We start from the raw sequence: 15,867 nt of genomic DNA on the forward strand, positions 1-15,867 counted from the left end.
AGGCTCCAGCTGCTGCTGGCCACCACGATTGAGTCCAGATTGGAGGACCATTTCCGAATTCCATGACCTCATTCTTGCTTGTAATTAATTTTAGGGAGTTTTTGTGCATCCATTTCATGATGTGGTCAAGACAGCTATGGAATCTTTCTGCCTCTGATGAAATGGAGATAATAATTTGAGGATCGTCCACGTAATATACTAACGAGAAGAGATGGTCCCTGATTAGTCTGGCCAGTGGGGTTACATAGTTGTTAAACAATGTTTGGGAGAGTGCTGGCCCTTGTGGCAATTCCCCTGGAAGAGAAAATTTGCCTTATTCTAGGGTGTCCCAGCACACCCTCTGTTCTTTGGCTGAGAGGAAAGAGGTAAGAAGGGAGAGTGCGGTGTCTCCAATTCCTACTGCCTCCAGCTGTCGCGTAAGTACAGCGTGATTGACCGTATCAAACGTGGCTGATAGGTCAAGTAGGGTCAGGACAACCCTGCCATCCCGGTCTATTTGGCATTGTATATCCTCGGTAGCCATGATTAATGGAGACTCCATGGAGTGGCCCAATCGAAAGCCATGCTGTGTGGAGTCCAAGAGGTTGTTAGTGTCTAGGTATTCAGTGAGCTCTGAATTAATGGCTTTTTTCCAGGACTTTGGCTGCTATGGGCAGACATGAGATTGGGCGGTAGTTTATTACCTCAAGAGGATCAAGGGAGAGTTTCTTTAAAATGGGTCTCGTACAAGCTTTCTTCCAGGAGGTTGGGAAGACACCAGTGTTAATGACATTGTTCAGGGGGGGGGGGGTAAGTAGGGCACTAACTTGGTTTGAGACACCATGAATGATGTCTGGAGGGCATAAGCCCACTCCTGAGTTCTGGGCCTGGTTTAACTATCTTTATAAAGACCCTGTAGCTCAAGTGAAGGTGTAGCTCAAGTGAAGGTGAATGTCGAGCTATCATTAGAATTTCCTATTGAGAGGAGCATGATACAGGGATCCCCCGTCACCACTGTTTTCCGCCCTAGTGCTGGAACCCCTGGCATGAATTATACGCATGCACCCTGGCCTCTATCGCTTCAAGGAACAAGCAGATACCTTCTGTGATGAAAGGATTTCCACAAAAGACACTCCCAGAAATTTTTCACCCATATGAGATATATGAGACACATGCAGGAAACTGGATTAACTGGGACACATCTCTTATATCCCGCAGGTAGATTTCTTGACCCTCATCAAAGGCAATTGAAAGTAGCCAAAGAGGATATCTGAACACATCAGTGACTAAAGATAAAGAACGTGACATGAAACATAATATCCAAAGGGTCCTATCAGAATTCCACAAAGATGTAGAACAATGGAAAAACTACCACTGATGCTCCTTGGTAGAGCCGCAATGTATAAGTTGATCATGCTATCGAAATCCTCTGTGTTACATAACACATACCATAAAATCCCAGAGGCAATCTTTGCCATAATTGAAGGGGAATTCGTACTTTCCTTTGGAATGGTGGCCATCCCCGAGTTGCACTACCCACGCTAAAGTGAAATTAATTCAATGGGGGTGTCACTCTTTCTGGATATTAAAATCTTCTACTGGGCAGCCCAACTGATCATAGTGAATGACTGGGGAAACATGCCTGGATATCACCCCACATATACCCTAGAAAGGACCGAGTTCCAACCTCACTAATATATGCATTATGTATACGGTAATAAAGGGGAGAAGAAACTGCTGCCAGCTACTCAGGCGACTATAGCTGCCTGGTTGGGGGCGTAAAAGTGAATGACATGGAATACGCAAATAACCCTGAAATCCCCCTCTGGGAAGGGTTGAGCCTACAGGAATTTAGGAAGCTGCAGGGTTTTAAAGCCTGGGATAACCTAGGGATCTCTAAACTTAGGGACATCATAGAGGAAGAAGCCCTTAACCCCTTCAGTTTTCTTAAAAGATAATGTCACCTCAACGCAACACTATAAATACCTACAGCTGTCACATGCATGAAAGGCAGAGAAACTAGTGTAGCAAAATATACACCACTGGAAGGGAGGGTGCTCATGGAGGAAATTGCAGAAAAGGCAATATCTTGGACATATAGACCCATTACTAATAATAGATTGGACACCTTAACAAAATTGTGGGCCCAATAGGAACAAGAAGTGGGAGACTTAGGTGACCTAGACTGTGAGGTAGCTCTCATGCATCCCAGGGAAGTTGCCATTAATTTGCGACTTCGATTGATACAATTTACGGTACTCCACAGAGGTCTATTATGAGAGGACCCATCTTCATAGTCTTGGTAGGGTTAATTCCGTGAACTGCCTTCGGTGTGGGACAGAGAGAGGGTCACACATACATACACCGTGGGAGTGCCCCAACATTCAACGATATTGGCAGATATTAACAGAAATAAAAAGGGTTTGAAAGTAACGTAACCAGTGAGTCCCAAATACATACCAGTAGGAATTCCCACAGATGTATATGTCCCCAGAGCTAAATCCTACTCACTAATTTAGGACTTGTATTGGCAGAACAAGATGTGGCCAAACAAAGGGGCGCATTAGGACCCCCCTTACTAGAATGGAAAAAGTGGATGGATATTTACTTGTTAGTCAGAAAGGTTACATATAAGGCTAGAGAATGGCGAGGAAATTCACCAAAATAAGGGTTCCCTGGCTTCACTACTATAATATGTCTTTTGGAAATAGCGCAGACGATACTGCCATACACAGCCCCAGTACTGAGTGACACAGTGAATACTTTTTTACTGCCTTGGAAGTGCCCGCATATTATATTTAGATGGCCACGGACGTGTTGGTGTATACATGATAATTTGTACTGCTGCTTCCTGGTGTCTTTGGATTTATTGCTATGTATAAAATTGATGTGTTTATGAAAATATCAATAAAAAAAGTAACAAAACAAAAAAATTCTAAATGCTTTTTAGAAGATGGACATGATGCATCACAAATAATTCGATCCAATTGAGTTTTTCATATAATAAATACTTATGGTATTGCATAGTAGAGTTTCTCTTTTTCTCAATTTTTATTTGCCACTCGGAGGATGCTTCAGGGTGCGTTGACCAATGTGAAGTTACTTAAAGACTTTAGAAACAAGAACTTTTTTGCTTTCCTTTGGAGATATTGTCGTCCTGTGTGGCTTGCATCTCCTAAAATTGGGATTTTAGGTCTGACATTGGCCAAGACCTTTTGAATTGACTAAAATTGTATGTATAATATACTTAGGAGCTTTTAGCCAGCTTTTTTCATCCATTGATCTTTTATTGTGTCATTTATTTCACTTTAAGTGACTGCATTTTCGGTGGTTCACAATGAACACATCCACACACAAGTAGTTCCTTTCATTGTCCGTGTTTTTTTTGTTTTTGCTTTATAATTACTTTACTTTAGTGTTGCTTTTGTGTTTTGAGCCTGAAGTGATAATAGGATGCTTTGATGTAAACAAGACACATTCCAGCCTGGTTTAACATGCTTTCCTCTATCCTACCAATGGTGTTGTAAATTGCTTTTGGGATGCCTGTTGTTTTTCTGACTACTGCTATTTCACAGCATACCAGATTGTGTCCATTTAAAACTATTGTGTATTAAATTATGTCTTCTTTCCTTCTTTGTTTTTTCTTTCTTTGTTTTGTCCTTTCTTCTGTTTTCTTTCTTTATCCATCTTTCTTTGTTTTGCCTCCTTTCTTTGTTTTTTCTTTCCTTCACTTCTTGTTTCTGGCTTTATTGCCTTAATTTGTCTCTCCTTCTTCCTTTCCTTCTCCCTTTCTGTTTTTCTTGCCATAATTCAGTCTTTACTTCTTCCTTTCTGTCTTTCTTGCCTTAATATTTTTCTTGCCATAATTCCATCTATCCTTCTTCCTTTCTGTCTTTCTTGCCTTCTTTCTTTCTTTCTTGTCTTCTTTCCCAAAGGCGAGGGGATAGCACCAACGCCAGGCCGATTGTTTTTTTTAGGTTGTTGGTAGCCAAGACCTTTTGTTTTTACTACAATGTTGTTTATAATGTATTTATGGAATTTCAGCCAGACTCCACCTATTGGTGTGTGATTGTGGCCTATACGTTTGTCAAGGGAAAATGCGTCCGCCTACTTCAGACATTGGCTGACTTCACCACGAATTACTGCATGCTGCCTTTTCACATGGAGCACATCTACACACAGAGTGGTTCCCTTCAGTACCAAAACATTTTTGCCTTCAGCCACTGTTTTATTTCACATTGATGAGGGTCCGGCATCCTCCTCAATAATAAAATTTTGCAAAAACCATAACAAAACAAAAATATTGCTGATAGGCTGGAAGCCAACGCCAGACATATTGGCTTTGTCAATGCTTGTTTATGTGCCCCATTCTGCAAGTGCAACCTCCTGCTTTTCACTTCGTAAACGTCAGACCCTTCAATTGGTACAGTAGTGAAGTGGATCCTAACGTTCTGATAGTTATGTATTTTGTAATTGAAAGGACATCAGGTTCTGGCATACCTTAAACATCAAGCCTTTAAATTAATTCTGTGGTCCACTGGAAAATCTTAGTTCTTTGAGCACCAGTAGCATTTTGGTTGTTCTCTTTAGACCAGGGGTGCCCAGCAGATTCAGCACAGCTGAATCCTTGCCAAATTTAAAGGATAATCGTATACTTGGTTATGCTTCGTTCTTTTGCCCACCTCGCCACCCCAGTTTGGACCCAGCCATGTGCATAACCCAGATCTTTTGACTGGGGGAGAATGTTTGCATTGTCAGCATTCCGTCCATCATTTGTTTGCTGTAACACACGTGGGCCCCTTGCTCTCTGTGCCACTGGATTCAAGCTAACCTGGCTGAAGAAGGGTGACAGCCCCGAAACCGGTCCCAGGATGATTGTTTCCGGTCCAGGGAGGACCTGGCCTGGCAGTTCGGTCTGGACTAGTCCCATGGGGCACAGGGTCAATACTGATTTGCATATGGCTGAGTCCAAACTGGGGTGGGTAGTGGGCAAAAGAATGATGGATTTAACCCAGATCTTTTGACTGGGGGCGAATGTTTGCATTGTCAGCATTCCGTCCATCATTTGTTTGCTGTAACACTTTTTGTCCTAAGTGGGATGGGTTTGCCCAGACGTGGGTCCCTTGCTCACTGTGCCACTGGATTCAAGCTAGCCTGGCTGAAGAAGGGTGATATACCCTGAAACCGGTCCCAGGATGCTTGTTTCCGGTCAAGGGAGGACCTGGCCTGTCAGTTCTGTCTGGACTGTTCCTATGCGGCACAGGGTCAAGACTGATTTGCATATGGGTGGGTAGTGGGCAAAATAAAGATGGATTCAACCCAGATCTTTTGACTGGGGGAGAATGTTTGCATTGTCAGCATTCCGTCCATCATTTGTTTGCTGTAGCACTTTTCTAAAATGGATCCTCTCCCTTGGTGTGGTGTCACCAGCCAGTAGGAAGCTGCAGTTTTGCCACACATTTCGGGTGCACACCAACATGGAAACGGTCATAACTTTCTGGTGTGTTTTCTTGACTTCAATAGGCTCCTTTTATTTTTTAATTTTCCTTTGCATTGTGGACCATGCAAGTATATGATTTGTTTCTCATTTGCTATATCACAATTAGATGTAGGCATTGGATTGATAACCTATCGAGCATGCCTACTGTATTATGGTCATACTAGTTATTCATGTAGCAGCATGTTGCCTTACATTTTGCCATCTTACCTCTGTTACAGGCATTTGCCCAGTTTGATGCAGAGGGAGATGGAATTGTTGATGTGGAGACTATGCTTGAGGCACTCAAGAGCTCCAGTGGAGCTAATCTCCAAGGGGAACTTAGTCATGTTATCAGACAGCTTCAAGCATGTTCGCTTACTCCAGGTAAGTGGTATAAAGTGTTAGAAGTTTCTGTAAAAAGAGAGCGTAAATATTTCTATTCTAAAACCTCTTTTTGATTGAATTCATTAGATTTCATATAACTTGTAGCATGTGATGTGTACATAGATTATTTTTAGATGTAATTTGTTTAGCCACTGTCTGGATTCCACCCATTATTGGGTACAGTGCAGTGTACAGTGGTGAAAATATTTACCATTAAATCACCACTAATCAAAAGCAAATATATACAAGGCATTATTTACCTGACTGTTCTAGCTGCATATTCCTCACCTTTTGAATCCTCCCACACACCGGATTTAGCAAAGACTTACTTAGTGCCACCTATAGGCACGCAGGAGCTATCAGGCTTCATCCTGCCACAGACACTAGGACACAAAGCCGTATATTGGTGCCAACCCAGCGCACTGATGTTGGTCTCTTTTACTCTTTTCTGCATCTTTCATTGTGACTCCAGAGCTTTGCTCCTACCGATTTTGGTTATTGATTGAGCATTTGTCTTCTAAATTATATATTATCCTGGTAGTGTAGCAGGAACATAACTACCGAATTCTAATGACTTCACACTGTCTTCTGTGTTGAAAGCAGATATCAATCATGAACCGATTCAATGTCTGTGATGTCGGAGGGCCAAACATGACTCCAAATCCTGTGACAGATGCTACTTGATGCACCAGAAGGCGGCCAGGGAGTGAGGGGGCACTCTTTAAATACCCGAGCACAAAAAACACAGTACAAGATCGTCCCCTCCAGATCATCTTTGTGGAGTAAGTCAAAGTTGAACGATAAAGCTACAAAGAAGAAGAACAAATGTGACTCCCGTCTCAGATTCCCTTTTTCCCTGGAGAGGTCACCTAGTTTGTATCCACAGGACCTGTCCCCAAACCTTTGGTGTTCTTCTTCTTCTGAACCCCTTCTGAATCTTGAACCGATGCCACAGTTCCCTGAGCCATCAAGTAGTAGTCTTAAAGCAGTCCATATTGCAAATATTTAACATTAATCTGTCTCTCTCTTGTGAGCCTTCTCGCCCCACAGGGCCTTCGGGCCTCTAGTCTCTTTTCCACTGGAGGGCCCCTCCTGGAGCTGACGGACCATGCTGGGAGTCTAATGGTTTGACATCAGCGCTGGGCAATGCCTCTGCTCCTTTGTCAAACCACTGGCTAGCTGTCATCCTACTGGTATTGCTATCCGCATTGGTGATGTTGATACAGAATCTTTCAGTATGGGGTCCTTCGTCTGTGAAAGTCCATCCCATGTCACTCTGTACTATTACTAAAGTGCACCATGTATTGAAGATCATGTTCCAGTGGCTTCACTTTCTCGGCGTTAGCATTGTGTAAGGATGCAGGCCCTTTTCCATTCTTATTCTGATGCATTCAAATGCTCGTCATAACATAAATCCACATGATGACAAGGATGATGACAGAAAAGCAGGCAATTTACTTTCGCCGCATAATACAGATGATCGTCTTTACCTAGATTTGGTGATCGCCAGTGATCTTGACAACTGTTATATCATGGTATGTTATATTATTTTTATATAGCGTAAATCACCCACGGTCTCTAAGCGCTTCTCCATAAGTCAGCTCTTGATTGTCTGTTGCTTGAACATGAAATACCAGAGGTGTTTGGCAAAACAGGAACAGTTTATTTCATTAAATAATGCAGCCGGGAGCACAGTCACAGTCACCGGCATAGGGTCTGAGGACTGTCTCAATTTTCAATCGGTAAAACATACTTTATTTTAAAACTATATCTTAACATTTACAATAACAGTACATATCATTACATATATTGCAGTTGTCATCACTACTCATATATAGAAAACATTAAAGAAGATATGTCTCTCCGCATCCGGTATTCTTAACTAGGAACCACCGACAACCAGTTGGGAGTCCACCCCCTCCCATCACCCTCATCCCCCTCCCATACCCCCACCCCCTTCCATTACCCCCACCCCCTTCCATTACCCCCACCCCCTTCCATTACCCCCTTCCACACATGTCTCTACAGATATAACAAAAAGGAACAAATAATAATCTCTCATAATCATCCTATTCAGCTTCCAATATGGGCAAACCTTGGGATCGACAGACTGGAGCCATCCCCTTTCCACTCTGCTCAGGGACACCAACCTGTGAATTAGAGTCATTGGCCTGTACCAAGGACATTGACACTGCATTCCATGTCATCAAGACCTCTTGAGCTTTCTCATCACACCTACCCTTCTTCAAGTCATCCTCCTCCGCCCCTGCCCACTCCACCATGTCTTCAACCCAGGCCCCTTGCGAGGGGGATTGCTTACCCATCCAATGTATGGCTATCCTTCTCTTTGCCACTGTGAGGCCGAGCATGGCAAAACGTCTACTAAACTTCTTTTTTGGGTCCTCCGGAAGGAGCCCCAATACACATTTCTCAACTGTCTATGGAATTTCCCATCCGAACACACTCTTTAGGTGGGCTAAGACCTGAACCCAAAAGGAGACCGAGGTAGGGCAGTACCACACCATATGTAAACATTTAGCCCCCTCTGTCCCACATTTAGGGCATCCCTGCCCCCGAGAGGGGTAGAATGCATGTACTCTTTTCGGGGATAGGTAGGTCATAGGGACCATGTTGACTGCTACTTTGTGCATCCCTTCATGAATTTTGGACCAGATTTTCAGCTATCGGTGCAGCAGTGTACTGCTGCCACCTTCCCTCAGTCTTGAGCTGCCAAAGCGGTCTATCAACGCGAAGAGCTCAGTATAAATGAGTTCTCCAGTATTAGGGGTGTCTTTCATAGATTCACATGCTTGAATATTCCCCGTCGTCGAAGTGGGAGTCCCACGGTATATAAAAATAGCAATAATGCTAATATAATATAAATTATAATATCATATAATAATAAAAATAGAGATAATACACTGTAAAACCTCTACAATGGTAACTTCCATAGGAAGACATTACAAGAGAAAAAACTCATTTGTAACATATCAGTGTCATTATGTTGGTCCAAACTGCAGCCAATCAGGCTCAAGCACCCTCTAGAACCTTCTCCTCAGAAGCTCAAGCCCTCAGATTTTCTACCGCACGTCGTGTGAAGGGAGTCTCCCTGAGCTCTGCTCAGTTTTCTTCAAAGTTTGTCTCTTCAACTTATTTCTTTCAGAATGTCAAGTAAGAAGTCTTTGTTTAGAGCTTGCTCTTCATGTGGGAAACTACGTTTGTTTGAGAAGGACCCCCACCAAAAGTGTATTTACTGCCTGTACCCTGACCACAAGGTGGATGAATGTAAATTCTGTAGAGCTCTTCCTTCTAAGACTCTCAGAGACAGGGAAGGTCGTCTTCTTATATGGTTGAAGCGCCTTCAAGATAAAGAGGATGTTCTGTCAGACGCAGAAAGTCTTCGGTCAGACTGTTCCACTGTCCCTTCCAAGCGTGGGACTGTTCAAGACTTACCTTCTCCTTTTCTGAAGAAGAAGAAAAAGCTGGCTTTACCTGTGGCACAATCTTCATGTTCTATGGCTTCTGTGTCAACGCCCACGAGACCTGGCTCTCAGGCGTCTTGTCCAAGCTCTATAAGCATTCTGACAGTCTTGACACCCCGGTCGTCGACGGGCTCGTCGACGACCGTTCCGTCCACGAGATTGGCTTTGCTGTCTTCGTCGACGACCTCTGTGACGACGACGTCTGCTTCCTCGTCGTCGACGATGGTGATGTCGACGTCTTCTACGTCGACGAGAGCTCCTACGATCCCGTCGACGATCCCTATTGTCTCGTCGGCGACGAAATTGCCGTCGACGAAGAAATCCTCTTCGACGTCGAAGGATTCATCGTCGACGAAGGTCCCGTCGACGTCAGCCTCTCCGTCGACCACCTCGTCGACGTCGGCTTCGTCGACGAAGAAGGCAACGATTGTTCCGTCGACGAGAGTCCCGTCGACGTCGAGTGCTCCGTCGACCAGCTCGACGACGGCGTCGTCGTCGAAGAAGACGACGCCGGTTCCGTCGACGAAGGTACCGTCGACGAAGGTACCGTCGACGACGATGCCGTCGACGAAGGTATCGTCGACGAAGATACCGTCGACGAAGATACCGTCGACGAGGCTGCCGTCTCCGCAGATTCCAGCAACGAAGACTCCGTCGACGCACGTTCCGTCGACGACGATACCGTCGACGACGAATCCCTCCGTGGGCACTACCTCGTCGACGATGGCGATTTCGTCTGCGGCATGTTCAGGAGCCTCGTCAGGATTGGGTTCTTTTGCCACTATGCCTCTGGTACCACTGCCTTCCTTGACCTTTGGCAGGGATTCTTCTCTGCAGTTGCCACCTCCTGATCTCCAATTACCCTCACCTTTGATGGCTACGGATCACGAGACTGGATCTATGGGGGATGATGATGACGATGAAGCTCACAGTCCATCGGAGTTAATCATAAAATGTCAAGACTCCAGTTCTGAACACGAGGAGGTGGAGGAAGTGGTCCAACCGGATGATCAATTTGTCCAGTTTCCTATGGCATCTTTCCCAGTTTCTTTGTTTTCAAACCTCCAGCATATGCTGGATGACTACAATCGAAGGTTTCCGCCTACCCCTCAAGGTACTCCAAGCCACGCTCCTGTGGATGACTCAGGCCCTGCCACCCATCCGCAGTCTTCGGAGCAGCCTGTGCTGCCAGAGCATACCCGCCCTAACCCCCCTTTTACTCCGCAACCTGGTGCGCACGGGGTGGACGAGTCGGACAGCGAAGAGGGGGAATTACACAAGGATACTGACGATGAGCAGGATCCAGATATGGCGGAATACGACGACTATCGGATACAGACACCTTCTCCGCAACAGCCAGAGGCAGGTGATTCGCCTCCTGTTGATATAGCAAGCTTCCATGTGCTGATGAATAAAGCGGCGGACCGCTTTAAATTGCCGAGAGAATAACGACAAGAAGATTGCTTTCTCTACGATTTCAAGAACAAACCGTACAAACAAATTCACACCATACCAATCATAGAATTTGTATGGAAAGAAGGGATGAGGATTATGCACTCTCCTAACTCCTTGCCTGCACAAGTCCCTCGCCTGGAAAAGAAGTACAAGGCTCCGGCTGGTTCACCTGCTTGTTTGCTGTCGCATCCCAAACCAGACTCGGTGGTCACACAGGCGGCACAGCGACGATCCCGTAATCCGGCGACTCCTCTCACTACTCCACCTGATAGAGAGGGTCGACGTTTGGACGCCATTGGGAAGAAATTTTCCACCATGTCCTCTACGTCTGTACGCGCTGCAAATGCATTGGCCATTCTAGGTCGTTTCGACAGGCAAATGTGGTCTGATATTTCCGCATTCGTTTCACTAATACCGGAAGCGTCCAGAGCGGAAGCCCAACAAGTTCTTCAGGATGGCATGAGGGCGTCAGAGGAAATGATTGACTGTGCGATTGATGTGGCGAGCACGGGATTTCGCATCCTCGCCAGTGCTGCGGCTCTCCGCCGCCAGGGCTGGCTTAAATCCACTTCTTTCCGGCAAGAGGTCCAGTCGAAGATACTCGACATGCCCTATGACGGTGAATCTCTTTTTGGCGCTCACATTGACGAGGCGCTTGAGTCAATTAAAAAGGACACCGATACTGCAAAATCGCTAGTCTCCTTGCAATTTAAGAAGCAGCCCTTTCGTGGCGCGCGTGGAAGAGGTTCGTCTCCCACAACTTTTCGAGGAGGACACACTCAGTACCGCCAATTCAACCAAGGCAATCAACGTTACTCCTCCCAACAGTCTACTCGCCAAAATCAGTCAAGACCCTATAAAGGAAAACCAACTTATAGGGGTGCCAACAACAAACGCCAGTGACTCTCATGTCACACAGGGAGTTGGAGGGAGAATCTCGCAGTTTTATTCCCAATGGTCTCTGATAACATCGGACCAATGGGTATTGGACATTGTTCGCAAGGGTCATGCCTTGGAGTTCACAGAGATTCCTCCTCATTCTCCGCCATCAGGCCCGCCACCTCCCCATTTCCTAGAATTGCAACATCAAGTTCGTCTTCTCATACTAAAAGGTGCAGTCGAAGTGGTTCCTATATCACAACAAGGGACAGGTTTCTACTCACGTTTTTTCCTCATTGCCAAGAAGACGGGAGAGTGGCGGCCTATACTGGATTTGAGGGCGCTCAATTTCTTTCTGAAACAGCAGTCTTTCCGCATGCTCACATTGTCAGAAGTCTTGCGGCTTCTCTGCAGCGGAGATTTCCTGTCCACGATAGATCTGCAAGACGCCTATTTTCATGTGCCGATTCTTCAACAGCATCGCCAATTTCTGAGGTTCAAGGTGGGCACTGTCCATTACCAATTCAAGGTGCTGCCTTTTGGCCTGCGCTCGGCGCCTCGTGTTTTCACGAAGGTCCTGGCCCCAGTCATGGCTTATCTTCGTCTTCAAGGAGTGCAGATTTTTCCTTATCTGGACGATTGCCTCCTGAAATCTCCGTCTCCTCTACAGCTGGCTCACGACACAAGTCTCTGCCTACAGACTTTCGAGTCACTGGGGTTGACCATCAACGTGGACAAGTCACATTTAACACCATCACAAAGGAGAAACTTCCTGGGTGCCATTCTCGACACGGAATTATCAAAAGCCTTCGTTTCCCAAGAACGACAGGTGAAGATAGTACGTCTGGTCACCCTCATCCGCTCAAAACAGTCAGTTTCTGTGCGCATGTTGAAGTCCTTTCTGGGGATGGCGTCGTCCTGCATCGCTCTACTCCCGAACTGCAGGCTCCGCACTCGCCCTATTCAGGAGGAACTAGACCTGCAATGGCGCCAAGTGTCAGGATCCTTCAACGATCTAGTGACAGTCTCGTCTCGCATGAAAGACAGTCTCCTTTGGTGGAGAGAACCATCCAACCTACACGAAGGAGTTTCCTTTCTGGCCCTTCCTCCGGATCTAACACTGACCACAGATGCATCCATGGAGGGTTGGGGAGCTCATCTCCTACACCTTTCAATCAAAGGAAAGTGGACACCGTCACAACGAACATGGCATATCAACAGATTGGAGTTGCTGGCGATCTTCCTGGCTCTCAGATCCTTTCTACCAGTAGTGCAAGGCGAGTCCGTGCTGGTTCAAACGGACAACACAACCAGCATGCACTACATGAACAAACAGGGCGGCACAAGATCTCAGCCCTTGTCGCGGCTAGCTCAGAAGATTTGGAACTGGGCTCTTCGTCATCGAATCTCCCTGACGGCGGTCCATCTGCCGGGGGTTTCAAACGTCCTAGCGGATTCGTTGAGCAGGTCCACATCATCGACCCACGAGTGGGAACTTCATCAACCAACTCTGGACATGGTGTTCCGCCGTTGGGGTCGTCCCCTGATAGACCTTTTTGCCACTCCACTGAATCGGAAGTGCCCCGCCTTTGCGAGCTGGCATCCTCATCCGGGGTCCAGCGGAAACGCCCTTCTCATGGACTGGAGCGGCCTGTTCGCCTATGCATTTCCTCCCATACCACTGGTGCCGAGGACGTTGTGGAAGATGCGCAGGCAACCCTGCCACTTGATACTGATCGCACCTCGTTGGCCCAGACAGGCTTGGTTCTCAGAACTTCTTCTGTTGTCCCAATGCACGCCCATTCGTCGACATCCACGTCCAGATCTTCTGTCAATGGACGAGGGCCAAGTCTGCCATCCAGACCCGACCACTCTTCAGTTATGGGCATGGAACCTGAATACCTCGAATTCGCGAACTTAGATATGCCCCAAGAATGCAGAGAGATTCTGGCTTCTGCTAGAGCTTCCTCAACTATTCAAACGTACAAGCTAAAGTGGAAACGGTTTTGCCATTGGTGCGCAGAAGCAAATGTCCATCCACTCACTTCTGCCCCGGAACAGCTATTGCCTTTCTTTCTAAGCCTTGCTCAGTCTGGCCTCTCTCATGCCACCTTGAGGGTCTTTCTGGCAGCTATTTCACGTTTCAGACATGATGGCTCAATCTCTCTCTGCTCATCCAGAATTATCCGACAATTCTTTAAAGGTCTCTTCAGAAAGTTTCCTCCTATCAGACGCCCGCCTCCGGCATGGCAGCTCAACGTGGTATTGTCACAGCTCATGAAGCCTCCTTTTGAGCCAATCCACAGGGCAGACAACAAGTTTCTTACCTGGAAGGTCGTTTTGCTTTTGGCCCTAACATCTTCTCGCCGTGTGAGCGATCTTCACGCTTTCACAATCAAGTCTCCTTATTTGCAATTTAAAGCCGATGGAGTATCTCTTCGTACCAATCCCTCTTTTTTGCCAAAAGTGCCTACAGATTTCCATCTGAACGAACCGGTCTTCTTAAAGACTTTCTTCCCGAATCCAAAGTCGCCGGCAGAACAACGCCTTCATTCTTTAGACATCAGCCGTTGTCTAAAGTTTTACATTTCAAGAACTGCCCCTTTCCGCAAATCAGATCAACTTTTTTGTAGCATATGGAAGAATGCGAAGGGGGCATTCAGTGACAAAACAAACACTTGCAAGATGGCTCTCAGCAGCCATATCCTACTGTCACCAACAAGCTGGCAAGCGTTTACAGTGTCCTGTGAAGGCACATTCGACGAGAGCGATGGCGTCTTCCACCGCCTTGTTTGCCGGAGTGCCTCTACACCAGATTTGCCGGGCGGCAACGTGGTCGAATAGGCACACCTTTACCAGACATTACTGTTTGGATTCCATCAACGAGGCGGATACCGCAGTGGGGCAAGCAGTGCTTCGCCATCTCTTTAAATAAGGTGAGCCTCTGTTCCCTCCTCCTTTTTTCTTCTGTGATTGCTATATGCTTTTAAGATATGTGTTTACTTCATGTGAAGATGCTTAGCAATCCCAGTTCTAAGGAGTTACTGCTATCTATTCTATTCAAGCATGTGAATCTATGAAAGACACCCCTAATACTGGAGAAGAACTATTGTTACTTACCTGTAAACAGGTGGTTCTCCAGTATTGGTGTCTTTCATAGATTCACATGCGACCCACCCTTCCTCCCCTCAGAGGCTCTCTTCTCCTCATGCGCTATTATTACTAGTGCTACGAAAATCTGAGGGCTTGAGCTTCTGAGGAGAAGGTTCTAGAGGGTGCTTGAGCCTGATTGGCTGCAGTTTGGACCAACATAATGACACTGATATGTTACAAATGAGTTTTTTCTCTTGTAATGTCTTCCTATGGAAGTTACCATTGTAGAGGTTTTACAGTGTATTATCTCTATTTTTATTATTATATGATATTATAATTTATATTATATTAGCATTATTGCTATTTTTATATACCGTGGGACTCCCACTTTGACGACGGGGAATATTCAAGCATGTGAATCTATGAAAGACACCAATACTGGAGAACCACCTGTTTACAGGTAAGTAACAATAGTTCATATGAGCCTGCAACCCACCACCATAGCCAAAACGTTACCCGGGTTTTCGAAGGTTCGGGCATCTCCGGAAAAGTGGGCCTTAATTGCCGGGCCATTGCATTTATTTTGGGATATTGCAGGAACTGACCATGCCCTAAACAAAACACTTATATAGCATCCTTGAGTGACACAAAGCATTGCTCGTGATACAAATCAGATAGCATAATACATCCCCCTTTCTTACATTTTTCTACGGACATTACAGTAGCCACCTGTGCAAACAGGTAGATTCGCCAGAAGTCAAGCTCATTAGACCTTGCCTCACCACCCTCTCCATGATCCGTGCTATCAGACGAATCAAGTGTGGAAAGTCTCCCAGTATGCCACCTCCTCGCATCAGGAGAGCCCCAGCTACTAGTCACCATGAGTACCTGCCATAAGGGATCGTTCACAGTTGGGTTCCCCATCCAACCAATGAATTGCATGCTGCAATTGTGCTGCAAATTAATAGAGCTCAAGGTCTGAGATCTCCATACCCCCTTTATTCCACTCAGGCTTCAATGTTGAAAAACCAACTCTGCAACGCCTGCCCTGCCACGGGACCTCCAGTAGTAATTTATCAAGCCCCTTGAACACGGTCCAGGGAAGTTCATAGAAAG

The 15,867-nt window shown here is 46.0% G+C and overlaps 1 protein-coding gene across 1 annotated transcript in view; it reads left to right on the plus strand.

Annotated features, from left to right (window-relative positions):
* Window positions 1-15,867, plus strand: part of ZZEF1 (zinc finger ZZ-type and EF-hand domain containing 1) — a 1,627,273-nt gene that overhangs the window by 57,696 nt on the left and 1,553,710 nt on the right. The window contains exon 2 of the mRNA XM_078679684.1: window positions 5,698-5,842. Coding sequence (XP_078535810.1) covers window positions 5,698-5,842 — 145 coding nt within the window. The remainder of the gene's footprint in view (window positions 1-5,697; window positions 5,843-15,867) is intronic.

The sequence above is a fragment of the Lissotriton helveticus genome, chromosome 3_1 (genome assembly GCF_964261635.1).
Source record: "Lissotriton helveticus chromosome 3_1, aLisHel1.1, whole genome shotgun sequence".
NCBI classification, from domain to species: Eukaryota; Metazoa; Chordata; class Amphibia; order Caudata; family Salamandridae; genus Lissotriton; species Lissotriton helveticus.